Source organism: Antechinus flavipes, chromosome 5 (assembly GCF_016432865.1).
Source record: "Antechinus flavipes isolate AdamAnt ecotype Samford, QLD, Australia chromosome 5, AdamAnt_v2, whole genome shotgun sequence".
In the NCBI taxonomy this organism is placed as follows: Eukaryota; Metazoa; Chordata; class Mammalia; order Dasyuromorphia; family Dasyuridae; genus Antechinus; species Antechinus flavipes.
Window position 1 is genome coordinate 53,504,822 of NC_067402.1, and position 27,604 is coordinate 53,532,425.

The 27,604-nt window shown below is 32.9% G+C and overlaps 1 protein-coding gene across 1 annotated transcript in view; it reads left to right on the forward strand.

Moving 5' to 3' along the window:
• STAM (signal transducing adaptor molecule) overlaps window positions 1-16,114 on the forward strand; it is a 78,196-nt gene extending 62,082 nt beyond the window's left edge. The window contains exons 7-14 of the mRNA XM_052000200.1: window positions 152-344; window positions 1,414-1,508; window positions 4,408-4,496; window positions 10,185-10,272; window positions 10,872-10,926; window positions 11,719-11,872; window positions 12,874-13,049; window positions 14,914-16,114. Of these exons, the coding sequence (XP_051856160.1) occupies window positions 152-344; window positions 1,414-1,508; window positions 4,408-4,496; window positions 10,185-10,272; window positions 10,872-10,926; window positions 11,719-11,872; window positions 12,874-13,049; window positions 14,914-15,139 (1,076 nt within the window). The 3' untranslated portion in view covers window positions 15,140-16,114. The remainder of the gene's footprint in view (window positions 1-151; window positions 345-1,413; window positions 1,509-4,407; window positions 4,497-10,184; window positions 10,273-10,871; window positions 10,927-11,718; window positions 11,873-12,873; window positions 13,050-14,913) is intronic.
• The last annotated feature ends 11,490 nt before the right edge of the window (window positions 16,115-27,604 follow it).

Here is a 27,604-nt window from a genome sequence, read left to right on the forward strand (position 1 = left end):
GTTTACTCTTTGAATGGAGAAAATTGGAATATAGTGATTTACAAGAGTCCTTCAGACTCAGAATCCCATGTTAATATCAAATTCAAATGACCTCCTGATATGTTTAGGAGTATATAAGCCAAATATTTTTAAAAATTTAATTGTTTTTCAGCCATTGAGTTGTCATTGAAAGAACAAAGGCAACAGCCAACCACACTTTCCAATTTGTATCCAAGTACATCAAGTCTCTTAACTAACCACCAACACGAGGGTAGGAAAGTTCGTGCTATCTATGATTTTGAAGCTGCTGAAGATAATGAACTAACATTTAAAGCTGGAGAAATCATTACAGTTCTCGATGACAGGTAACTCAGTTAAGTTTTTATATATAAATTAGAGTGTTTTGGACTTAAATGTTATGTCTTTATATTGAGAGGCATAGTGGCGTGTTAGAGAACAGACAAAAGAGTCAAGAAGATGTGGCTCCAGGTCCTGCCTCTGATACATTGGCTGTCTTAGGACATTTAATTCCCTTAATCTCTTAATGTCCCCTAGCAACTCTCCAAGTCTATAAATTCTTCTCTCTTGTTTTCTTACTTTACTCTTTTTTCCATGCTGGAGCTATTCAGAATCCATCCATTGATGTAACCTACTTGAATGCTCACATGGCTTGGGGAGAGATGGAAATCACCAATTTATGCATGAAATGGAGGATTCTCAAGCACATCTACCATGTTTCTTTCATTCAAGTTTCTTCAGACCTTACCATCTGTCCTACCTCTCTATGATCTGCATTGTTCCTCTTTCCCTGTACTATCATTTAAATACTATTAAAAACTTAAGGACTTACTTCTTGCACCCTTGAAATTTAACTAGAATTCCTAAACACCCCGCAACTGAATTTTCTTCTAATTACTGTCTGTCCCAATTAGAATGTGAACTTCTTGAGAACAGGGACTGCATAATATTTTCTATGTCATCACTAATGCTTGGCACTTAATAAGTATTTTTTTATTTGTGTTCATTCATTGATTTATATCTTTTTGAGTGAAATCATAGGTCTTGACAGATATACCTCTTTACATTTTGTTGTGTGTGTGTGTGTTTCATTCTGCATAATCTGATTGAATATAATTGTCAGATGTTACATTTAACAATTTTCATTATTAACTAAATCATTTGACTACAAGTTTTGTCTTAACAGCATCTCACACATCTTTGTTTCTGCTTCTGCTGATGGTACATGTTAACTTTTATAGAAAATCTTTTGTCTGTTGTATATTTTATTTTTTGTTGTAATTTTATTTTCTGTTTCTTTATATTTGTAATTTCTTTATTTCAAGCACATTTATTTCACACAGAACTGTCAATTACTTTGTCACAATGTTTAATGTTTTTATATGTGCTTTAAAGGATCTTTTTTTTAAATTTTAGTGATCCTAACTGGTGGAAAGGTGAAACTCATCAAGGTATTGGATTGTTTCCCTCTAATTTTGTGACAGCAGACCTTAGTGCTGAACCAGAAATGAGTGAGTATTACATAAAATACATATTAAGGGTGCTGTTTGTTGTGTGTAGAATAATCTTGTATATAATAAGGAACTTTTCAATTATTTCTTTAAATATTAGAACTTTTTTCTTTAAAGAAAATTCTAAGTATCTAGTAACCAATCAGAAGTAGATATATACTGTTTGAATTCACAGGGGTAGAAATTTGTGCTAGGTCAACTATTACCACATAAAGCCTGAATGATTCTTTCTTTTAGGCAAATATCCAGTGCATTGCTTTTCAATTATATGCTTATTAATATCCTGTAAATACTTTCTAATACTTTTTTCAGGTAATATTTCCTTTAAAATTTCTTTGTATTTTAAAATTTTCATTAGCCAGATGTTTTAGTGATATTGGGATTATATAGTCATTACAAACAAATCTAGGCTAGAACAACTACATAGTTTTCCAATATCCAGGTTAATTAATATATTTTTTTCTTAGGGGATGGTGGGGTGGATTCATTTATTGTTTTTTCTAGAAATTTTTGATGTTTTATTTTAATCTCACTATATGAATGTATTCCTCCCCAAATCATAGTTATATTGCTTGTAACAAAACATAACAAAATAAGGAGTTCACCAAAACTAACAATATATCAATTGAGTTTGACAGTATATGTAGATTTTCATAATCTTCCACCTTTGCGAAGAAAGAGAGCTTCATTCTCTTGCTTTCTTTTTTGGGTTAAGTTTGGTTATTATAATTATAGAACATACTGTGAATTTTTCTTTCCAGTTACATTGTTTATACACAGAGATTGTACTGGGCTGAATATCACAACCCTGAGCTGATTAATAGATTATTTTGTGGTCAGGAACTCCAGAAAGTGTTTCTCACTTTCCATTTGCTTAACAGTATAAGCAGAGAGCCACATATTCTTGACATGTCTGTTTTTCCAGTGGTCATTTTAGTGGAAGAACGTCCCTGTGGCTGCCTAAAATTTAGCTTGTGTTTTAAAAAGAGCCAATTGCAATACAGAATTTTACTTTATAATCAACATAGCTTGAGAGGGTGGGATAGGCGTGGGGCAGGGAAGAAGAAACAAGCATTTATTAGATACCTACTGTATGTCCAGAACTGCACGTTTTGTTTTCCTTGTTTTACAAATAAGAAAAACTAAACATGTGACTGGCAGGGGAAAAAATAACTGGCAAAAGTTCTGTTGATAATTTTCTTGTGGAAATTATCCACTTTATAGCATTTTAGTAATGTGAATAAAAATTCTGTTGGTCAAGGCTTTGTTGATTCCCTAGTTTGTGTAAAATAGTGGGATAAGCGGGGTGGGCAGCAGGGAATGTCTAAGCCTCCAGGCAGATGTCAATTGTTGAGGAGACCACAGGAGGTGGTGAGCTGAAAGGTAGGTGCAGCAACCTGCCACTGCTTGGCTTCTATGAGTTGGTAATTTTGTATGGCCAAAGAATGATGCTATAGATCCAAAAGGCCCTTGGAAGAATAAAGTTCTCCCATCTGGGTGTAAATCATTGGGGTCCTAGGGAATAGCTCCAGGAACTATCCCTTCTAGGGGATAGCTGTAGCACATGCACATACACACATAAAGGTGTGTTTACAAATATAAGTGTGGGTAGGTATTTATGTATGCTTATGTATCTGTGTGTGTGTGTGTGTGTGTGTGTGTGTGTGTGTGTGTGTGTGTGTGTGTAATACAGAGAGAGAGAGAACAAACAGAAAAGAACAATTAGCTTCACTGAGGAGAGAGCAAGTGATGGAATTCTTGAGGCTATTTAGGCAGCTTTTCCACTAATCCTAGTAAGAACATATGTTCTGATAACTGCATTTTCAGTACTATATGTACTATATAAGGGAAGTAACCTAATATGTATAATTTACCAGTGAATGTAATAGTTGTTTTAGACAGAAGATTTGAGTGGTAGGAAAGAGCAAGATGAACTTTCTGCTTCCAGCAAGTGCCAAATGGCTTTTAGGTAATTTAACTGAGTTGCTAAAATGTGGTTTGACAAATATAAGCAGATAGATTAGCACACTGTTACCATATCCTACCAAAAGAGTTCATTCTTTACATGGAATTTTCATGTACTCTTCATCCATTTTGGTAGCTACATAGGGGTTTTATTTGGTTATTTTTCTTCCGGCAGGGCTCATGCATTTACTTAGTACCCTATATTTTAAGAGTATATTTAAAAAATTTTGGTTCCTAAGTAACATTTTTACATTTAACTGTTAATAGTATAAACAAATGAGCATGTAAAAGATCATTATGATTTGAAATTGCTTTTTCTTAGTATCTTATAAATTGTTTAGTTTCAAGATTAAAACAAAACAAAACAAAACAAAACATGGGAAAACAGACATTTACAAAATAAAATGAAAAAAGTTAGACAAAATCATCACTTAGTATGAATTTGTCATTTTACCTGGCTACTTGATGCAAATTAGAAATTTATGATGCCTCTTCAAGGACTATAAGGAAAATTGTAGCTATTTTTTAAGTTAAATGCTTCTGAAAATGGAATTTTAAGATTAGTAAGAAATAGTGAATTATCATAATTGTTCATATTATGCTCTAAAGCAGGGGTCCTCAAACTATGGCCTGCCAGCCAGATATGGCAACTGAGGACGATTGTCCCCCTCACCCAGGGCTATGAAGTTTCTTTATTTAAAGGCCCACAAAACAAAGTTTTTGTTTTTATTATAGTCCGGCCCTCCAACAGTCTGAGGGACAGTGAACTGGCCCCCTATTTAAAAAGTTTGAGGACCCCTGCTCTAAAGAATTAGAGGTTCTCCTTAGCCTTGTTGCCTTTTGTGGTAGAGTTTCAATTTGAACAGCTAATACTTTTGGTATAACTGAAAATATTTTCTAATTCATATGTTAAAAAAATGTTTATATATTACAGTTAAAACAGAGAAGAAGACGGTACAATTCAGTGATGATGTTCAGGTGGAAACAATAGAGCCTGAACCTGAACCAGTGTATATTGATGAAGTAAGTCATATCATCTTCATAACTTTGTTCCCTTTAAAATGAAATTAATTAATAAGGTGATTGTGTATAACTAAAACTTGTTTTTAAAAAATAACATCTATTTGCTGAATATCATTGAAGAGAATCTATTTCTGCCTTAGGAACTTAACATCTACCAATAGATTATTATAAAAATAAAAAAAATTAATAAAAATTGAAACATTAAAAAAAAGACAACTTTAGAAAATTAATAAAAGTGGAGGAGAATTTATGGAGAAAATATTTTGTTATCATACACACACACACACACACACACACACACACACACAATTTTATCCTCCAAATGATAAAATATGTTTTTCTTGAAAATACTATAATTTCTGACATCCCCCACAAACACACATGCATGCAACCATGTGCGCGCGTGTGCACACCTCTCCCCACCAATCCCTTGTGTGTGTTTTGTACACAAAAAGCAATGCATACTTTGAAATGCCATTTGAAAGCATGTCTGTTATAATGGGAATTCAAATTTTAATTAGTTAGAATTAAAAGCTTAATTTTTCTATACTTCAGGCATTCTTGAAATGCATTTTAGTAATTTCTTGTTATAATTTTAAGAATTAGCATTGTAATAGTTTTATCATATAATACTTTCTCAGTGATTTGTCCTTCTTAACTACTCCATAAATTTGGATTTTTTTTAAATTTTCAAAATAAGTGAAGTATGCATCTCCCTTGGATTTAGGGAATTCAGAGACTTAGGGATTTTGTGGACTAAGCCAAAGTCAGTATGGGCATAGTAATAGATGACATTAACTATTTACAAAATAATTTACGTATGTTATCTCATTTGATTGTCATGACCCTCTGCATGAGTATCATTGTGATAATCCCCCATCTTACAAACAATAAAATTAGCGTTTAGAGAAATTAAACAATTTGTCCCTCATCATGTAACTGGTGTCATAGGAAGGAGTCATACTTAAGTTTCTGCTCACTCTTAATTGCAAAACACTTTCTTTCAAGAACTTTCCACTACGTCCTATTGTCCCCAGAAGATCAATCCGGGCTGATGTGGGGGCATGTATGTGTGTATACATACATGTATAAACACACACAAAAACATATACATACATATACATAGCTATCTATAATCATACATAATTTTACCTATTTGCTTTCATATGAATCTTTGTAATACCATGCCATGTTTGTTTGTCCTCTATTTTTCTGAGATGGAATCATGTCATCCTTCGGTCCAGGGCTTTCCATGTTTTTCTGATTCCACAATTCATCATTTTCTATGCCATTAGCAATATTCCAGCTCTTTATTTCTTTATAAATTTAGAAGATTTTTATTCCTTTCTGAATGTATATGTTCTCTTTTTAATCCAGATCTGATGTGAAGAGGGTTCCCACCCTTATCCTCTCCCCTGTTCCCATTCTCTTCCTTTTTATTTCTTTCAGAATTTAGAAAACTTTTATTCCTTTCTAGATGGATATGTATTCTTTCCTTTTAACCCTCTTTAACCCATTCCTGAAGGCAATAGAGTTCCAGAACTACTTGCTTCCTTCCTTTCCCATGTAATTCTTGTGTCAAGATAATTACTTTTTTTTATCTTTTCTACATGGATTTTGTTTTTTAGAATAACATCATACTCAGCTCTACTCCATTCTTTCTTTTGAACCTCCCAATTACTTATGACAATCTTATATACATGGTTACATTTCCATGTATTAAAAATGAAGTTTGTCCTTATTGGATCCCTTGTAATTAGTCTTTGATATTTACTTTATATTCTCTTGGATCTTGTATGTCAAATTTTCTATTACGTTCAGGTTTTTTTTTTTTTTTTTTAATAAAAAAATCTTGGAAATCTGGCAATTTATTGAATGCTTCCATCCCCTTCCCCTCCTCCCTCCTTTTTCATTCTGGATTTTGCTTAACTTTGCTGGATATGTTATTTTCAGCCACAATCCCAATTCTTTTGCTCTTTTGTACAGTATTCCAAGACCTGTGGCTTTTTAATGTAGCTATTGCCAGGTCTTGTTTGGTTTTAATTGTGGTTCTACCATATTTGAATTGCTTTCTTCTTGTTGATCATAGTATTTTCTCTTTGATCTAGGGATTCTTGTATATTTTCTTCATACGTTCTCCTTCAGGTGGTGATTGGTGTTTTTGCGTTTTTATTGTTTTTTTTCCTTCTCACTTTCCTCTCTTCTAACACTCTGGGATAATTTTTAAAAAAATGATTTTTTGTATTATTGCATTAAGATTCTCTTTTATTATAGTTTTTAGGTAGTCCTATTATTCTTACATTTTTTTCTTTTTGATCTGTTCTCCAGATCAGGTGTTTTTCTTATGAGATATTTTACATTCTCTTTTATTTTTTCCCTCTTTATATTTTATTATTTCTTGGTCCCATAACTTCTCTGGCTTTCCCTTGTCCAATTCTAGTTTTCAAGGAGCCATTTTCGTCCTTAAAATTTTAGATTTCTTTATCTAGTTGATTGACTTTGATCTTCTTGTTTTCTATGCATTGTTTTTAACGTTTAAAAAATAAATTTTCTCCTTAATCTCATTTGAATGTCTTTGTTGAGTTCTATGAATTCTTTTTGGACAGGTGACCATTTGACATTACTTCTTGAGGTAGGAAAGGCTTTTTTTTGGGGGGGGGAGGGAGGGGAGGGCAGCGCTTAAGTATCCTCCTCTGAAGGTGAATCCTGATCTTTATTCCCATAGTAATTTTCTGTGGTTGGATTCTTCCTCTTTTGCCTGCTCATTTAAAAAAAATTACAGCAGCTTGTTATTGTAATCACCTTTAGTTCCAAGGTATGGGGGATGGTGCCTCTGTTCTCACTTTTCCCCTCTGACCTAGAATCCAAATCTAACAACTCCTCTAAGTATCTACCACTAGCAGAGTCCCTGCCCCAGTGCTTCTGCATTCACCAAGTATGTGCTGGTTCCTTTTTGACCAGGATATAGTTGGGCCTGGCTTCTTTTATCAGTGTAGGTCCCTTAAGCCTTCCTCAGCTAAGAGGCCTGATTCCCCATACTCTCTGGCTGAAGTTTGGGCAATTTCACAACCCAGCTATCCCTAGGGCTTGCTATTTCAGCAGAACTACCCTGGAAGGTGTTTACATTTTAACTGTCTCCTCTCTTCCTGGCCCTTCCTCCCCCCCAAAAAAAACCCCCTCAACCCCTCCAATCTGGTATCTTTTTGGGGATCTTATTTGATTGTTCCAGGAGGACTACTATTCTTCCCCAGCTCTTGTTTATTTTAAATTCTCTACATTCATCCTGAGGCACTATTTTGTCTTGTTTGTGGCAGAAATCTGGAGAGTTTGGACTATTCTGACCTACTGCCCCATCTTCCCAGAATCCTCTCAATTCTTTTGACTTTCTAAAAATGTAGACAATGAGAGGTCACTAAAATTTGAGGATACGTGTGCACTGTCCCTAAGAACTATTTTTGATGCTGCCACTAACTAGCTGGATATTCTTAAACTTCTTTGTTACTTAATTTCTTTGGGCTGATTTTGTCTTTGACAGAAAAAAATGGGTTGGCTTAGATGATCTCTAAGATTTCTTTTGCTATGACATTCTGTGGTCTTTTTATAAGAAATGCTTATTTTCATTTTTTGGGAGGCAATTGTGGTTAAGTGACTTGCTTAGGGTCAAACAGCTGGTATCTATATCTGCCCAGATTTGAACTCAGGTACTACTGAGTCTATCAACCCATCTAGCTGCCCTTTTAAATAATTTTTTGCTTATATTTTGATGACTTATTTAAGGCTTTTTATGGTGCAAAAGGATTCAGGAATCCTTTCAAAACTGCACAGGGGAAAAACAGTATTCTGTTTATAAAATAAAGTATTTTTCATAGGAAGGCAGTCTTTCTAGCAACTTTTTAAATATAGGATAGTGTGTCAGAGGTAGTTTTGATGATAGAAAGACAGTGATTCTATGATCACCCATTTGAACCTGCTGAGTTTAAAACCTTTAAAACTAGGCTGAGACACATAGTAAAGATACTCAAAATCGTCAAAGACATTTAAAATAAGAAAATGGCTGAAAATATCTGGGCCAGTACTTGCTGAAGCAGATGCCAAAACTCAGCTTACTACTAGGCACAGTGGAAAATGAACTGATGATCAAGGCATTGGTCAACAGAATTGCTGTCTTTAGTTAGAAATGTGCTTACTAAGTGTTAGCAGTTCAGCTGTTCTCACACTAAAAAGCTGCACAAAATCTCACTACCTTTATAGGGGATATAGATATTATACATCTGCATTTATTTCTACTTTCAAGAAATTGCATTTTTAGTGTTAAAAATAAGTGAAAATTCTAAATGACTTGGTAATCACATGATAATATATTGGGTGATACTTGGGCATTATAAAGTTATAGTGAAAATATCACTTACACTGGCAAGAAACTGGAAACTGAGTGGATGCCCATCAGTTGGAGAATGGCTGAATAAGTATGAACATAAGGTTTTACAAGAGTTAATGTTGAAAAATTATCCATGCATATGTTTTGAAAATAAAAAGCTTTAATAAAAAAATAAGAATTTAAGTATATGAATGTTATGGAATATTATTGATTTGTAAGAAATGATCAGCAGGATGATTTCAGAGAGCCCTGGAGAGACTTACATGAACTGATGCTAAATGAAATGAGCAGAACTAGGAGATAATGATACATGGCAACAGCAAGATTATGTGATGATCAATTCTTATGGACATGGCTCTATTCAACAATAAGATGATTCAGACTAGTTTTGATGATCTTGTGATGAAGACAGCTATCTACACCCAGACAGAGGACTGTGGGAATTGAGTGTGGACCACAACATAGCATTTTCACTCTTTTTGTTGTTGCTTGTTTGCATTTTTTCTTTCTCTTTTGATTTGATTTTTCTTATGCAGCAGGATAATTATATAAGTATGCATATAATGGATTTAATATATATTTAACATATATGTTTAACATATATTGGATTGCTTGCCATCTAGGGAAAGAGATGGGGGAAGAGAAGAGGAATTGGAACACAAGGTTTTGCAAGGGTTAATGTTGAAAAACTATCTATGGATATGTTTTTCTTATTTGTTTATATTATAGCTTTTTATTTACAAGATATATGCATGAGTAATTTTTCAGCATTGACAGTTGCAAAACCTTTTGTTCCAACTTCCGTCCTTCCCTCTACCCCTTCCCCCAGATGGCAGGTTGACCAATACATGTTAAATATGTCAAAATATATGTTAAGTACAAAATATATATATATATATATACACATGTCCAAACAGTTGTTTTGCTGTACAACAAGAATTGGACTTTGAAATAGTGTAAAATTAGCCTGTGAAGGAAATAAAAAATGCAGGCAGACAAAGATTGGGAATTCTATGTAGTGGTTCATAGTCATCTCCCAGAGTTTTTTCGCTGGGTGTAGCTGGCTCAATTCTTTGCTGCTCTATTGGAACTGATTTGGTTCATCTCATTGTTGAAGAGGGTCATGTCCATCAGAATTGATCAATGCATATTTTGAATATAAAAAGCTTGGGGTTAATGTTGAAAAATTATCCATGCATATGTTTTGAAAATAAAAAACTTTAATAAAAAAAGAAAGAATAAGAAAATATTACTTACCTCAGATAAGGAGAACTCATTGTTACTATGTTCTAATTAATTTATTACTAAAGGATAAAATGGACCAGCTTCTGCAGATGTTGCAAAGTGCAGATCCAAATGATGACCAGCCAGATTTACCTGAATTGCTTCATTTGGAAGGTAAATATTATTTTTTCATTAGAGCAATAGTTTCTTATGAATGGAATTTGGGAACATCATTATGATTGGTCAGTATTATCCTGCTACACTATATCACATATTAAAATAAAATGGAAGCTAATGAATAAAAAAAAAAAAAAAGATGAAAGTGTTTGGTTAGAGACTATTTTGTATCTGATAATATCTTGTCAGTCTTTTTATGGTGTAATTTGGTTCATTATATTTTTTGTTCCTTTTTTTTTTAAAATTTAAGGAAAGTGTATTATTCTAGGTCTTAAGCTATTTCATTCATAAATCAAAGAATCATGATTGTTTTCTGTTTCGACATTTTCTATGTATATGAAACTCACTTGACTTCTATGATTAAGATCTCATCCAAACTATTTTTAGTCTATCAGATAATTTTAGTTAAAATTTTGGGGAAATAAATGCTTCAACAAGCATTTATTAAGCACATTCTATGTGCCGCCCAATGTATGAGACACTGGGGATAGGTGAAAGGATGAAAAATAAGTTGGTCCTTGGGAGGGGAAAAGAAGCATGGTAAAATGTGGCTATGTGATATGTGATCATATCTTTAATGAATCTTTTATTCTCAGCAATCTGTCACCAAATGGGACCACTTATTGATGAAAAACTGGAAGATATTGACAGGTAAAGAACAAGTACTTTTGTATTGGCACTATGTTTTTTCCTTTTTATGCTCTACCAAAATTGGGTAGTGTCATATCTATTTATGTTGCAAAATATGAAATAATCATATTCTTTACCAGTATCTACTAAATCTTTGCAAAGGTAGTGAAGTAGGTTCAAAAAAATAATAGTTGATGTCACATAGGATTTTTAAGATTTGGAAGGAATGTTCCTCACAGTCAAATTCTGTAGGAATTATCCCCATCTTTCAGATGAGAAAATTATGACTCAGAAATATTAAATGACTTAACCTGTTTTCATATTCCTACTATATAATAAAGTAAGAATTTGAATCTAATCCTCTGCTGATTCCAAGTCGGACACTGCTATATTGCTTAATCCACTTGGGACTTAAGAAAGAAAATTCACTAACCTCTTTTTCTTATTGAAGTGAGAATTTAGTTGGTTTTCTTCTTAGCTCTTCAGAAATCACTTAAGAATACTGTTCTTGTTAATAAAAGACTATTTCACTCTGGTCATTTCTTTCGCTAGTAATTAGGGAAACCCTCAGTTGTGGTTGCATAAGCCCATAAACCACAAGAAACTCCCAATTAGGCTTCTGTAGCTTTGAATTTAACTTGCCATAGTGTCGGACTATGAGAACAGAGATTCTTTGCTAGTTTGTAAGAACCACAGGCTAACTTTTACAGTACAGTTCCCTATTGTATTTTATTGTTTATTTTTAAAGGTTATCATTTAAACAGCTTAGTTTTTAAGTAACACCTTGGTTTATAATTATATATAATATTGCAGGAAACATTCAGAACTTTCAGAACTTAATGTTAAAGTGATGGAGGCTCTTTCATTATATAACAAATTGATGAATGAAGACCCAATGTATTCCATGTATGCAAAATTACAGAACCAGCAGTATTATATGCAGTCACCTGGTGTTTCTGGTTCTCAGGTATGGTTCAATTTTTTAAATAGCTTGCTGTTTTTTGCGTGATTTAAAAATTGATTAATGAAATTACTAAAGAGTTGTTTTCATCTCTATTGTTAGTTTTTTATTAGATTCTCACCTTTTAATGCCTGTAATGTAAAAAAATTAGATACAGGTTAACATTGTTAGGATAAATTTGAGTACTTAGTAACATACACTGTTGCTTTTGAGTATTATAGTAGAAAATGCCATGTTAAAAAACAGGCATTTTGATTGCCTAGAATATTCTTGGTCTGTGGTCTTGGTCTGCATTCTGTGGCCTTGTAATTCTTGGTCTGAGATGGATCAGGAGGTAACTAGCTGCATTATTCTGAATTTACTTAATTCCTGTGAATTTAAAATAAAAATATTGCTGTTGAATTTGTAAGATAAGTAAAATTTCTGCAAAATTAAACACTTGCTGTGCTATTATAGATTTGGCTACAACTGTCCTTACTAGTGCAAATAATAAAACAGACTGGGAATCATAGCTGTAGAACTAGAAATGGCGTCCCCTCAGACATGCCCTGGGCCTACTGCTTTTATAGATGATCAAACTCAGTTGCAGAGAGGCTAGGCTGCGTGCCTGAGCTCATGCTGATTACTTTAACTATAGGTGGGCCTAGGGTTTGGGCCCAGGCTTTGGGCTTCACTCAAAATATAGTGTCCTTCTCCCTGGTTCCTCGCAGTCAGAGTAGGAGAGAGAGGTCTGTGTCTCCTTGTCACATAGTTAATTGTGAATGTAGGTAAGAGACCTCACTCGGGCTTTGGCAGTTAGAAGTCCATCTCACTGCCATGTGTTAGCTCTTTGCCAGGTGGAACTCAGATTCATTCATGTGTCATAGACACATTGACTCTTTTGAAACACTTTGTCTCTTGAAAATATTTTTAGTTGTTCCTAATATTTTAAAGATAATGATGATTAAGTTATGGTCAAAATGGATCTTTTGGATGTCTAATATTTTTATTATGTATATTTTTTCTAGGTATATCCAGGGCAGCCTCAAAGTGGTGCTTATTTGGTGGCAGGAGGTGCTCCAATGGGCCATATTCAGAGCTACAGTCTTCCCCCAGAGCAAATATCTTCTCTCAGCCAGGGAGCAGTTCCTCCTTCAGCAAACCCAGCACTTCCTAGTCAACAAGCTCAGACTTCTTACCCTAAGTAATTGCAATTTTTTGTTTTGAATGAATTCTAGGAAGAATTTTACTTAAATTTTCTGTTTGCCATCCAGATAGGTACATTTAAATGATTAGATTAGATTTAGCTTTTTGGATCAAAATTTCTCTGTTGAAAAGTAATTAGTTGCTCCTTTTGAAAACATACCTAAAAAATGTCTTTCTGAAATTTAAATCTACTAGTATTTATGGTTTAAATTACATTGTTCACTTAAAACTTCAAGTTGACTAGAATTTTTTTTTAAACATAAGAGTTAAGATTCATGGACTGTACATCAAGAAGCATGGTCAGAAATCAAAGTGGATGAATTATTTTCTTTTTCTTGGAAATGATGTCATTATAACAGGGAGATTAAGTACCTCTGGACGAAAGTGGGAAATGAGTTCCATTCAACAAATTCCTTTGACATAGATGATGAAACTGGTGTAGCTTTTTACCTAGACGATGTTTTTGTAGTGCTAATACCTTGATAAGTGTCCTGTACATAAGACAGGTTAAGTAAACGTTTTTACCTAGCTGCCTTTTCAAGATCTTATGAGAATTTAAAAAGCCATTCAATTCAAGTATGCATTAATCATACACTTTCTATGTTTAGGACACTATGTCTTGTATAAAGACATAGCAAGCCTCTTTCTTCCTGGAGCTTACATTTTTCTAAGGTCTACACCATGTGAATAAACAAATAAAAGATAAAAAATAAAAGGAGGGAGAAGACACTGATCACCTGGGGCTGATCAGGAGAGAATTCCCTTAGAAGTAAGCTTGAACTGAGCTTTGAAAGAGAATAAGGATTCTGAGGAGCTTGAGTAAAGAAGGAATTTATCTCAGGCCTTTCTGTGCAGTCAATGAGGAGGGCATTGGAGGGTTACCAGAAGTCCTTTCATTGGCGTTGAGATGTATATTACATCTGGACACACATACTATGTGAAAACATTGTTGTTGCATTTGTTCTGGGATAGCCACACATGCTCTCTTCTACTAAGGTCATAGAGAACTTGGTCCTTGAGATATTAAGTAATGGCCAGCTGTTTTCTCTACAAGTTTTTTTGAAATGACTTTTTGTGTTCCCAATATTTAAAACTTCAGAGAGTTACTGTAACAGCTGGGATTTAAAGCACTGTATCAGATAGGTGGGAAGGCATTTCATTGTAAGCTAACTTTAGCTCACATTAAAGTGAGCTATAAAACTGGTCCTACAATCCACAACACACAAACATGCTTTCAAACTTACTTTAATCTAAATTTTTATCACCTTAGGTCAACGTGTCTCAGTCCTTGCTCAGAGTACTGAGAAAATGAGCATGGATTGAGATTTCATTTTCTGACTTTTGACCTTAGAGAATGAATTTGTTCTTCCATTATCAAGTAGAAATCAAACATTGAGACCCAAATGATGAGTTGCCCCTTAAAATATGCTTAATTGCCTTAATAATTTAAAACTCTGCAATTTAGGTAAATGCTTGAAAATAAATTTTGTGGGTTTTTTTGCTTCTCCCCTTCTCCCCCCCCCCCCTTTTACATGATTTTTACTTACTTTTTTTTTTTTGAAAAAAGGTTTTATTTAAAGCCAGTTGATATATATTATAATGGTTTCTCAGCCCTACAATTAACATACATTAACAACTTTGTATTTTTTCTGAAATGGATCTAATATAGAATACTAATGGAAAATTCAACCAAATTTGTTGATCAAGTTGATATCAAGGTAAAAACTTGGCCCTATTTTTAATAATAATTATCTTGGAAATGGTCCTGTAATTTTGTTTATGTATAGCATTTTAGCATTTAGCATTTATCACCTCTAAATGATATATAAATTAATATTTGTCTAATTTTTTTTCTTTTTCAGCACAATGGTCGGTTCTGTACAAGCAAACACATACCCCAATCAGGCTTCAGTATATAGTCCTCCTCCTGCTGCTGCTACTGCTGATGTCACAGTATACCAGAATGCTGGAACTAGTCTGTCCCAGGTGCCAAACTATAACTTAGCATCTTCTACACTGCCTCAGCCACCCGGTAATCAACAACCACCTCAACCACAACAAACATATACCCAGAAGGCTCTTCTATAGGACCCGAAGTTGAGATTCCTAATTATGGCTAACCTCTGCTAAGTCCAGCTGACAACATTAAGAGTTTCTTCCTTTAAAATCTTAAGATTTGTTTATCCTCCACTTATAGGAATCCATCTTGAGAAACAAATGCAGTGCTTGAAGAAGGTAGAACTATGTTCAATTTGCACTGACTTTTTAGGGAATTTTCATTTTTTGCAGAGGAATGAAACTATTTAGAACATTTAATTCCTTTCAAAATGCCTGAAAATTGGTACAAGATTATTTATATCTGGTAAAATTGGCTGGTCTGTGAGAAACCCAAACTTGCAAAACTTGTGGGATATATGTACATAGTATTGTGTGTGACTTCATTAGTGACCATTTTGAATTGTAATGGTGATCATGTGAATATATTTAACACTTAAATTAATTTTACTTCACTATTTTATTTTTGTCATAAGCAAACTACCATGTTTCATAGAGTTTTATGTGGACTTACTGAGATTGCAATATCTTTTTAAAAGACAAGAGAATGAAATGTTGTAACATTAATATTTGAGAGCTTTATGTTGTCTGTATTTTGTTTCACACTAATTGAACCTACGTTTTGCTAATTGTAAACAGAACATAAATGTATCATGGCTTCCTATAGCCTTTGATTACTATTAACTGTCATATCAAGATGAATTAGCCAAATTTTCAATGTGGTCGTAGAAAATGATAACCCTCTTTTTAACAAGTTATTAAATTTAATTTTGATATTTTGAAAATACTCATCATATCATGGGACCATGAGATAAGTTAAGTAGAATCTCATACCTTACATCTTATTGTTTAAAATATATGTTGTGGGATTTTTTTCTTAGTGAAAATATGTAATTAGATTTCTGAATTGTTTTCTGTGTTTATTGGTGGCAATGACACCAAAGACGAAGGGGAATGAATGGAAATTTTTAAACTGGAAAGAAAACATAAAATACACTACATTTTCCATGTGTCGTGTAATTATTTAGAGGTTCTTTAATCTCTTGGAAGTTGAGAACTTATAAACGCTTTTGGAAATTAAGAATTTGATTCATCTCTTTTATCCTTTTTGACTATTTAAAAATCTTATTTCTTTCCTTTAACAGTGTGTTCTTTAATTCATTGAAGGGAGAAGAAAACATAATTCAAAGTAATTTCTATTCATAATTTCCTTAGTATCTTATGTATTTACATACAACTATAATCTTTGGACTTAATTTTTTTTTTAGTTTTTTGTCTGGATTTTTTTTTTATTATATTTTGCTTCTTCTTTGTAAATAATGCCATTTTATTTATTTCATAATTTTGTGATTTTGAATATTAGATTGAAAAACTTTGGCATTAATAACATCCCAGCTCTCCTTATATATTTGTGGTTACTCTGGTTGTATTACATTATATTACTAAGCATTAGTACATCACTGATAATATTCAAACTCATAGATTTTTCACATCTATATGAATATTATTATATTTGATTTGTATTCTTCATAGCATATTTTCACTCCTTGACATGGCTTACTAAAATTTCAACAGATTTACTTTATCATTCTTGGAATGCTGGAAATCTTAATGGTTTTAAATTTCAATATTTTGTTGCAGTGGTATGCTTTTACTACATTTGACATTCTGTTGGTCTCATGACAAATCTATTTTTAAATTTATTCACTATTTATTCTTGACATATGTTATCATTGTCTTTCTTGATATACCTTGATACCTAAAAGATGTTTTTTTCTTTCCCACTTGAATAGTTTAACTCTATTGACAAACCATCCCCTAAGTTAGAAATTCTTATTTTACCTAGTATGTATCTGGTAAATTCCAGTTAGCTCTTTGTGAATATTGACTTCCTTACTGAGTTTGTCTTTCATGTTTTTGGTAGCCAGCCTTTATATCTTGTAATCCTCAATCTCTCTGTGGTAATATTTATACTTGTAACAGACTCATGCAGATCATACTCCTCATTAGAGTATTAGGTTCGTAAATTCAGCAATGATTGTCTATCATAGGACAGAAACATTTTAAATGGTAAGTACTTAAAGCTAAAAATATTAATCTTTCTCTTGTTTATTACATTTATTAAGAATCTAAATATGAAATCTATTTAATAAGCAAAATTTAGCTTTTCCTTCTTCAGTTTAATGTTTCATGAGTTCTCTTCGATTTTCCTCTTGCTATTAAAATTTCAAATATCAATTTCCAAAGAATTTGAATAAATTGTTCAAGTAACTTAGTTTTTCAATTAGCTTTATACTTATTGCTGCTGTTGCTTTTCCTGCAGAAATGTGTATCGAGCTTGGCTATAAAACTATTTAGAAATCCTTAATTTAGGATGTCCCCTATATGATAGATTAGTTTCTTTTAAAAAGTGTAAATTAAATTGTCTGTTAAGCAAATTTCTTTAAAACAAATTCCATATTTCTAAATTTATAAGATTCGAGAGAGATTCCTGAGGAAATACCCTCTTCTAATTAAAACCTTTGGAGGAAGGTTACTAGACATAGCTTGCTATGCTAATTCAATAGTACTATTTTCATATAGGAGCATCTCTGTAGTAGCCAGTAGACATCTTTGCATGAGTTTCTAGTCCCTTTCACTGTTCTAATCCTGTTTATCCTGACAAAAATATTTTTATCATGTCTATATAAGAACTATAGACCTTTCCACATAGCAACTTGCAAATTTTTATTTTCTTCATTAGTGCTTAAAATACTGATAGTGCTTGGTTATAATAACTTGACATAAGTACCAGGTACCATGTTTTATATCTGCCTCTTTCAGTCTGAAAATAACTCTTTAAGTTTTAGGTTTTGTCTTCCATAATATTTAAGCAAATCCAAAACTTTAAATATCAAATTTACTTAAGAAACTGGGTCATTTATGGAAATTTTAATCTTTGTTTTAATTAGTGTTAATCAAACAGGTGGAATTGTCTGTTTTTTTCTTATTAATTTACTTAAAAATCCCACTTCATATATATATATATATATTTCTGATTATATTACTCTTTATTTTTGATAAAAAGCAACTATTTTTGCAAAATTTTCATTATTGAGGCCTCATTTTTTTGTAATCCTTCTCTTCATTGAACTAATGTCTTATGGTCTTTAGTATGAAGATTCTTTTACTTTAGAACAAAACTTTGCTAAAGTACCCCCTGAAAGTAAGTAAAGTAACTAAGATCCTCCATTTTAATATTGTGATCCACTTGATTATAAGTTGTTTTTAATTGGTATTTTTTTTCCATATATTATATGTGACATGTTTCAGATTTAGAGGTCTTATTTTTTCTGTAGCATATTCATCTTTTAAAATAATGACAGGTTTCAGCATGCTCCACTATATCTTATCTCATTTTCCAGACATCCTTTCTCCCTCCCCTCCCCGGACAGCTACCTTGCCATTCTGGGGAATGCTGTTCTCTTGATTGCAGACTGCTTTCTTAGTTCCTAGCTCATTGCCTGGCACATATTAAATGTTGTATCTATTTTCTCTACATATTCCCTAGATACATAAATAGTAAATATAGGTAGCCTCTTGTTCATTCTAAACATGATACTTCATTAGTAATAGATATATTAACATCTTACTTAGATGAGATATTGAAATCACTTGAACTGCATCATTAAATTCTTTAATTTGTGAATTTGTAAATAATTGAAGTGTGTTCTGTTTTTACTTTAGCCAATCTTGATAAGCAAGCTTTCTAAGCTATATTTTATTCTTCCTTAGAGGGTTCTAATCATAATTTAATCTAATCTTTTTTTTGATGATTTCCAGTGATCAGTATAAATAGCCATTTTACCTTTGCATAAAAGTAGCATAATTGATCTATTTTTGAAATTTTGTCTTTTTTCTTTTTATTCAGTGTTGTAGGTTTCTGTTAATTTTGTTGCTTTTGTTATGCAATCTGTTAAGAAACCAGATAATTAAGCTTGTGAATTTTCAAGCAACAGCCTTTTCCTGAGTGAGAACTTGAGAATGGTAATGGCTACTTAGGGGCTTAGAAAACCTTTTTTTTCCACTGCTAGAGTTATATCTGGGAGGATTCTGGCTTTGCGTCTGACCCAGTTATTGTTTATTAGACATAATTTTTACATATTAGATTTTGTAACAAAAATCTAAAATAATTTTTAAATAAATTCTTCAGATTTAAATAGCTATCATCCTACATAAGCAGCATGTGATGAATAGAATTGTGGCCTGAAGATCAGAAAGGATCAAGTTCTGTCTCTGATATATCCCAGCCCTTTGATTCAATTCAACATCATTTATCTAATCCCTCAAGGCCATTGGCACCTCTGCAGTTCAAGTTCCAGGGGAAGTATTGATCTGCTTTCCCCTATCTTGATAAAAATTACAATCTTCCATAAATATTTGGATAACTTCTCTTTACATCATCTTTAAGTGGTGGAATCCTTACAAACACCACATTTAAGTCCATAGTATTCTTCTTTAAGATAAATAGGATCTTGGATTTGGAGCTGGAAGAAAACTTAGAGACCATCAAGTCCAACACTTTCATTTAATATATGAGGAAACTGAGGCACAGAGAAATGAAGTGAATTGCCCTGAGTCCAGTTCCACATCTTCCACGCCAGGGTTTATTAAACTTTGTCCACTCATGACTGTCTCGAACCTGAGCCAAGTTGTTTCTGGCAGCGTTCGGATGTGTGCAGTACGGAATGAATCTATGTGTTCAGAACCAAGGCTGTAGCAAAGTCATGTGATATAGGCAAGTACTGCTAGAAATAGCTAGGATTCATTATGCATTTATTCTAATTTTTGGCATTTTGTTCAGAAACCTTTTATGATCCCACATTCATCTGGGATTAAGACCTACAGGTTAGGAAGCTTTGTCTGGGACCACACTGCCCCACTATGTTTAAAAGCTTCTTTTGGTTTGTTAATGCTTACGATGTCAAGGTAAAGATCCTGGATATGTTTATTTTAGATGAGCTTACTCCCATGGATAGTAGCAACATTTCTAGCATTTTAAAATTTTATTTTTTATTTTGAATAGATATATGCATATTTTAAAAATATAATTTGTTTTGCTACTTTTCATTATTCAAGCCTATTTCCTAATCTCTTGGTGACTGTACCTTAATTGCCCCAGGCCTTTACAGTTATTCCTTTGAGATCCTTGGGCTACTATATTCTATAAGGCCTTGTAATAGCTTTAACAGTTTTGTGTTCTTTGTCCTGTGTAATACAATGACCTTTATTAATAGGCTATGCTGACCTTTTCCCCATGTTTATTCCCTAATACAAGCTTATTGTAATATATTGTCCTTGAAGTGATTTGACTTGCTCTTCAAGATACTGTTGTAAATCTCTTCATTTGTCTTGAGTGGATTGAGAGCAACTTTATAAGGTATGACTAAAGTAATGTGACTGAATTTTAAAATTTTCCCTTATATGCCACAGAATTTAAGAGTTAGAAGGGCCCTCGGAAACTATACAGAGCAGACCTTATATAACACATAAATGCATCTTGTATCCTTTAAAATAACCAGCCTATGGTGTCTAATACACCTTTCAGTTATGTCTTGACTTCTGACAATTTCAAGAAACCCACTGGCCATTTCCATTGTGAAGGATGTTAGCAGTTTCTTAAAAATGTTTTGAACAATGACAGTTTAGTTTGGGGTAAGTATACAAACTGTTTTCTTTGAAAGGATAAAACACATTTGTATATATGTTCTCTGTTTAAAATTGTGGTGTTCTCTTCTTTTGTATATAATGGTTCTCTCTGGGAGCAGGTTTCTCAGGGAGGTTTTCTGGAGGCAGCCTTAGTTTCAGCTCAGAGTAATAATCACTCCAAATACAGCCACCTGATAAAATCCAAACATTTATTTCTTACCTCTTTCCTTGGCCTTGGGTAGCTTTCTTAGAGGCCTCAGCTTTCCTTGGTTCTAAGAGCTCTCCTTGCTAGTCTTTTGCCTCTAGCTCAACTCCGAATGTCTTCAGCCAGCACCAAGGTGAAAGTTGGAATGAATCTGTCTTGCCTTCGAGAGAGGGCTTCTGGCTCTCTCTGTGTCTGTCCCAGAGTGCTCTTTGGCCCTGAAAGCTTCTTGCTTATAGGAGCTCTATAAAGGTGTGAACACAAGCATTGTTTCTATTAGTTCCACTTAGTACCTTGTTTCAAGTTCTGGCCCATAACATCTCCTTGTAAGATCAGATCAATCCTACTGGACCATGCTAAATTAGATAATTATTGTCTCTATCAACTCTAATGAGTTTACGCTTTGTGAGGATTCCAAAATAAAATAATTTTTGTTTCTTTATAACTACACATTATATTCCTATCCTCTTGAAATAAGTCTGAGAAAAGGAAAAGAATGAAAATACTGTCCTTTACTTGCTAGTAACTTTGAATGTGTATGAATTAAAACATAGTCATCACACCTGATAAGTATCATTAGCACAGACATTGCCAACACATTGGTTATCTGTGAAGTTTATTTAGTTACTATGTTATTTTCTTTGACATCTTGAAAAGTTTATAATTCTGTGCTGTTATAGCAGAGAATTAATAGATTTTCCATATGGGTATCTAATAGATAGTTTGTTAGTTAAAATAAAATGTATTTGAAGTGTTGAGTCTATAACTCTTAAACATTGAACCAGACCTATTTAAAATATTTCTAGACAAACTAATGTTTTTTCTCTTTCTAGAGAGGAGATTACATGGGTAAATTTTATCCATATAATCCAAAATATGTTGTATTATTCTGATTCATCTCTAATACCAAGTATAATGATGAAGGAAAACTGCATTTATTAGGAATTTTTGATATTTTTGTCAGTTTATGGCAGTTGTGTAAGTTATATAATCGCTTACATAAAAGAATATCTCCCTACTTGCCTCTACCAGACATTAACATCATTATGGAGGTCTGCTTATTTTGATATATTTTGACATTAGTGTCAAACTTGAATGAAGATAGTCATTTATTAATAGTCTGTATCTTTTTACAGTTCTACAAGGATAGGATAAGACAAAGCAATTTCTATTTTACTCTTTTTTTTGGTTTATTACATTTTTTAAAAAATAAAAATTGTATTATTATTTTTTAACATCAACTAACGATCTTCTGTATGGCTGCTCATTACCTCTCAGAGAGCTATCCTTTGTAGCAAAAAAATTTTTGTTTTGTTTTTTTTTCATTTTGGATGTCATTGTTATTCTGGAAAACTTGTAATACTTCAAACAAAAGAATGAACTTTGTAATGAACTATCTCTGAAAAACCTAGAAAGTTCTTCAGTTTCGGCTTCCTTTACTTTCTTCATAAGACCCTTTCATAATTTTCTTTTTATGCTGAAAAGAACATACTGACTCATAAAAAATTGAAAACCTAGATGCATTTATTTTGCTACTTTCATTACTGGGAGAAAGGAATTTACATTTTTTCTCTTAAAAGATCCTTAGTCCAGCATGTTGAATGTTAAAGTGAAAGAGTACAAAAAAAAGCCTCAGTATCTAATGCTACTAGAAGAAGGCATTCTGTATAGCAATTGTTTTCATGTAGTAATCACATTATTAATTTGTTACATATAATATGCATGCATATATTTTTTATATCTTTTTTCCACCTATAATAAGATAATCTAATTATCTTGTTTGTGTTTTAAAGGAATGGGAAAGGGTGATGGTGATAGTGGAACTGAATTTTTACCAGATAATATTGTACCTTAAGGACCTAATTTGTTATCATATCTTATTATGTTAATGTTAAGCACAGTACTTGAAAATAATCAAAAGTCTTATTCAATGGTTCTCAAAGTATGGTCTAGAGAATCCTGAGGATCTCTGAAACCCTTTTAGAGGGTCTACAAATTCAAAAATAGTTTTTATTTCCAATATGATAAATGTCTATAAATATAACCCAGATAAACAAAAACACTTTAGAGAGATCCTCAATAATTTTTAGTAGGATAAAAATACTGAAAACAAAAATTTGAGAATCACTGGTCTTACTGATATGTAGCGATTATTCTTAACTGGAATATGGAAGAGAAGAAAAAAGATCATAATCAGGATGTGAGGGAGACAGCTCTCAGAGCCATTGATAAATTTTAATGGAGAAGTCTGGGAATATGATTCTTAGCAAAATTGTACTTTTGGAGACACTTTTTCTTCAATAAGCTCTTGTCTTGATTCCTTAGTTTTTACTTCATAACCTTGGTAAATAATGAACCTCCTGGGAAAGGGATACTTTAATATCTGTAAGGCTTAATATCTCACATTATTGGTGCTGATTTTTTTAAACTATATTTTTACATGGGTGCTTTTGTTCTTTTTTTGTGCACGTGGCTGTAAACAAAAAGTTAAAAGTTTTCACCAAATGTGATTAACTTCACCAGAATTAAATATACTCTGGGCAACACAACACCTTAATCTTCCTATTTATTCTGAGCTTTTCATATTTCTGAGGCAATAGCTTCCTATTAATCATTAAGTGACCAAAATGCCTCTGACACTAGAGTATTTTGCATTCTAATGATTAGTTTTTTCCTTAGTTACTAGTTGGTAGAATAAACTTAGTATTTTTACATCCATGAAATCCTAAAACTTGACCAAAAAAAATTAAATGAGTACTTAATTAAGTATGAAAACACTAGAAAAATATATTTTACTCACAATATGTGCTCCCAGAATTGCATCTAGATTATATTTTAAAAAATAATATAGTGTCCTTTTTCTTCACAGTAAAACTTGTGAATTTAGTTTGGAGACTTCTAGAAGCTAGATGAGGGTAATTTTAGGATATTAGTCAGCCACAGTCAAATTCTGTGGCATATAAGGGAAAATTTTTAAATTTAGTCACATTACTTTAGGAAAAAAGGAAAAAAAATTTTCTCATGTTCCTGTTGAAGGAATTGAAGAAAAATTAAAATGGACATGAAATATTTCTCTACATCCTGTTCATTCATAAAAAGTGAATAATTGTACATCACATGTAAATTGGTGATTTATCCTTAGTTCAACAAAATCTATTTTTAGAAAAAGTATTTAAATTTTACTTATGAGTTTTCAGGGGGTGGCATGCCTATGTTGCACAGAATAGTTGAAAATATGCTTTTAAATATCATATATTTGTCATTTGAATGAATGCAATTCAGAGTGGTAAACCTAAGGTCTTTTATTAGAAATGAATTAGCCTTTAATTTATAACTTGATAAAGAGTTATATTACAGAAATAATGTATGCTTCTGTTATTTATAGGATTAATGATAGCAGTTAATAATGTTGAATTTTACACATGTTCCCTTTCCCCTGCCAACCCATCACAATTTGATATTAAGGAATCTAGATTTCTCAGATAATCCAATTTTTGCTTCATACTCTTTCCTTAAGATACTGCCTAAAAAAAGAGTGGTGAAATGAATTATATTTTATTTTATTAGTTCTTATAATTTATTTCCCCAGAACTTTGAGATTCACTCCATTCATTCAAAGATGAGACCCAGAGAAGTGATTTTGGCCCAGCTGTCTACCATCAGCATAGATATTTAGTTATAGAAGCTATCAGATCGGGCTAGCCAGAACATCTTAATGTTATCTGCATAGTCTATCCCCAACTTAATTAACAGACAGACAAGTCAATGTGTTCCAGTGAGTGATCGTTTTTTAGAGTGGGCGTTTCTTTTTTCCTTGTTCTTACTAGACAACTTGAAATAAAATACTTTTTCATTTTCTTTTGTAAAGGATCTTGGTATACATACATCGTAGGAAAAAATAGATGCTATCATAAGTAAGTTAATGTATATTGAAGTATGACATTCCTTTCAGATTTAGAAGATAAAATTGTTGAAGGTGAACAATAAGTGGACATAGTGAATGGTACATTATAGTGACTAAATTGTAATTATATGCCTATAATTTTAAATTAATGACAGACTTTTTACAAATTATCAGCTAGATATGTAGTAAGCATTTACTATGTGTCAGATACTAGGTGTATTAAGTTTAGAAGGGACTTAAGAGGTAATTTGATTTAACTTCATTTGCTATATAAGGAAACAGGTTCAAAGATTTAATGCCAACATTTGAACCTAATTCTTTTTACTCCAAATCCTGTATTATATTCCTTGCATTATATCAAATACAAATTTCTGCAGTCTTGTTCATTTGATTTGCAGATAAAATAGTTCCCAGCTTAATGAAATCCATATATACCAACTCAGCAGAGGTTTTTTCAATGCTGAAATTATGACAAGTACTTCAGATGATGGAAATGTAGCAAGATGTAATAGAATCTCCAAGATTCAAAGTAAAAATATTAGTAAGAACTACTATCTCTGGTCTCAGACACTTACTATTTCCTAGCTGTGTGACCCTGGGCAAGTCACTTAACCCCAAATGCCTCAGCCAAAAAAAAGGTATATCTCCTTGACTATCATTCCTTTTTCCTTTGGCACTGCTGGCTGCCAGCAAGGTAAGAATTGGGATGCAACTTGGAATGTGTCTTCCTTCAGTATAAACTGAGAAGAAAAATCCAAATTCCAGCAGCTGAGAAATCTCAAAGAAGGTTGCCTGTAGCTGAGGCAGTTTTGTAACATGGTGGTTATTCAGTGACTACCTATATTAATGATTCAGGGACTACCTGTATTAATGATTATGCATTTTTCTCAAACTTCATTTTCTTCTCAGATTCTCATTTATGTGCTCCCCTCATCTACCTCTTGTGGAATACCAGTCATTAGTGCATGTCTAGAAAAGTTCATGTTAAACCTGATTATAATGATTTGTTTTTCTTAAATGATGTCATTGCCAACTCTTACATATGAAAAGTGACGTTAGAAATCAAGGATGAACAGCATTTGACAACAGATGGACAACCTGAATGTTGCACCAGGCCTCCAGAATATGAAATGAGCAAAAAAAAAAAAAAGATATACCAACTCACTGAGTGGATCTGCTATGAAGAATTAACTGGAAAATACTAACAGGAGTTACCTAGAATGAAGAAAAGTAAACAGGGTTACTTGTGTGCACAAATGGTGGAAAAACAGGAGATTGGATTTGTAGAAATATATTTAGGGGAAATAAAACACTTAGAGAAAGTCTCTTTTGAAAACTGAAAATACCTTTGAGGTTTTAAGGTTTTATATAGTTAACATTTCACAATGCTGTTATTCTCATAGAATTATTAATTATAAAAGGTATCCCAAAAGTCAATTCCTTACTATTAACATGTCCTGTATTTGAGCTTCAGTAGCCAGAGCAGAGCAATGAAAATATCTTGAGTTCCTTCATTTGCAGAAATGGGAAACTTTTCCCATATTCTTGTTCTTTGACCAATCACTTGATAAGTTTAGAAGCTGAAATTAGGTATAAAATGCAATTATTGGAAGCATGAGAAATTTGGTAATTGTCTTTTAAATTGCAAGATTTTGAAATAATTTCTAGTTTGTTTGGTGACCTTCATTCCTCATTACTTTGCTGTGATGGGTGCGGGTTTTGAAAGCATAGTTATTTTCTTCATTCTATTATATTAGCATCTACTCTATTAGGTGGGTCCTTGTGGGCATATTTATGTGCACACACACTTAATGTAAAAGTGTTAATTAACTAAGGTGCTTGTCTGCTGAGAGATCATAGATCTGTGGATGAAAAGAACTTTGGAGACTTTCAAGTCCAAACTCATGCCAGTGAGTCAAAATGGGGACATGGGAAGAGAGTGGAAACCCAACTGCATAAGAGAGGAATTTGTTATGTCTCAGTTCCTTTGACTCCTGGACATCTGCTCTCTCTGCCTATTTCCCTTTCTCCACTGCACTTCCTGGACATGTGAGACAAAGAGAGGAGGAGACTGACTCAAACAGCTTAATGGTCCTATGTGAAGGGAGTTAGGGGAGGGATCTTTTGGAGGCAAAACAAAAGGTAGAGGGGAGTGTTTGTAGGGATGATGCCATGACTATGTAAAATCAGATAAACCTGCCAATGATGATATTGGGGTGGGAATGATCAAAGTATAGACAAATATGGGAATTTCTACAGGTTCCTCAATCAGGGTTAGTTCCAGATAAAGGCCACAAAAGTAGGATGGAATTGTCATGGGAAATCTGGAGATTATTATATCACCTGCTCCACTCTACGCAAGTGATACCATAATATTATAGAGGGCTGGCTTCCTTTTGTGGTTCTCCATTGATCTTTTGAGGGACCTGTAACATTAATTCTTTGGAGACTCTAATATGCCATGACTGCAGCCATGTAACAACACTGGAAAAATATTGATATTAAAAAGGGACCTTTATTTTAGGAAGAAATCTAGGATCACTAAAGTAATAGACCTGAGGGAAAACGATGATATTCGTAATTAAATATTTCCTTTATTTCTGTGGGAAGTAACTACAATTTTTTTCAGGGCTCTATTGAAACATGGTACATCTTCCATCTAGAGTGGAGATCTATGATTGGTAAAGTATTGAAGCTTAGGGAG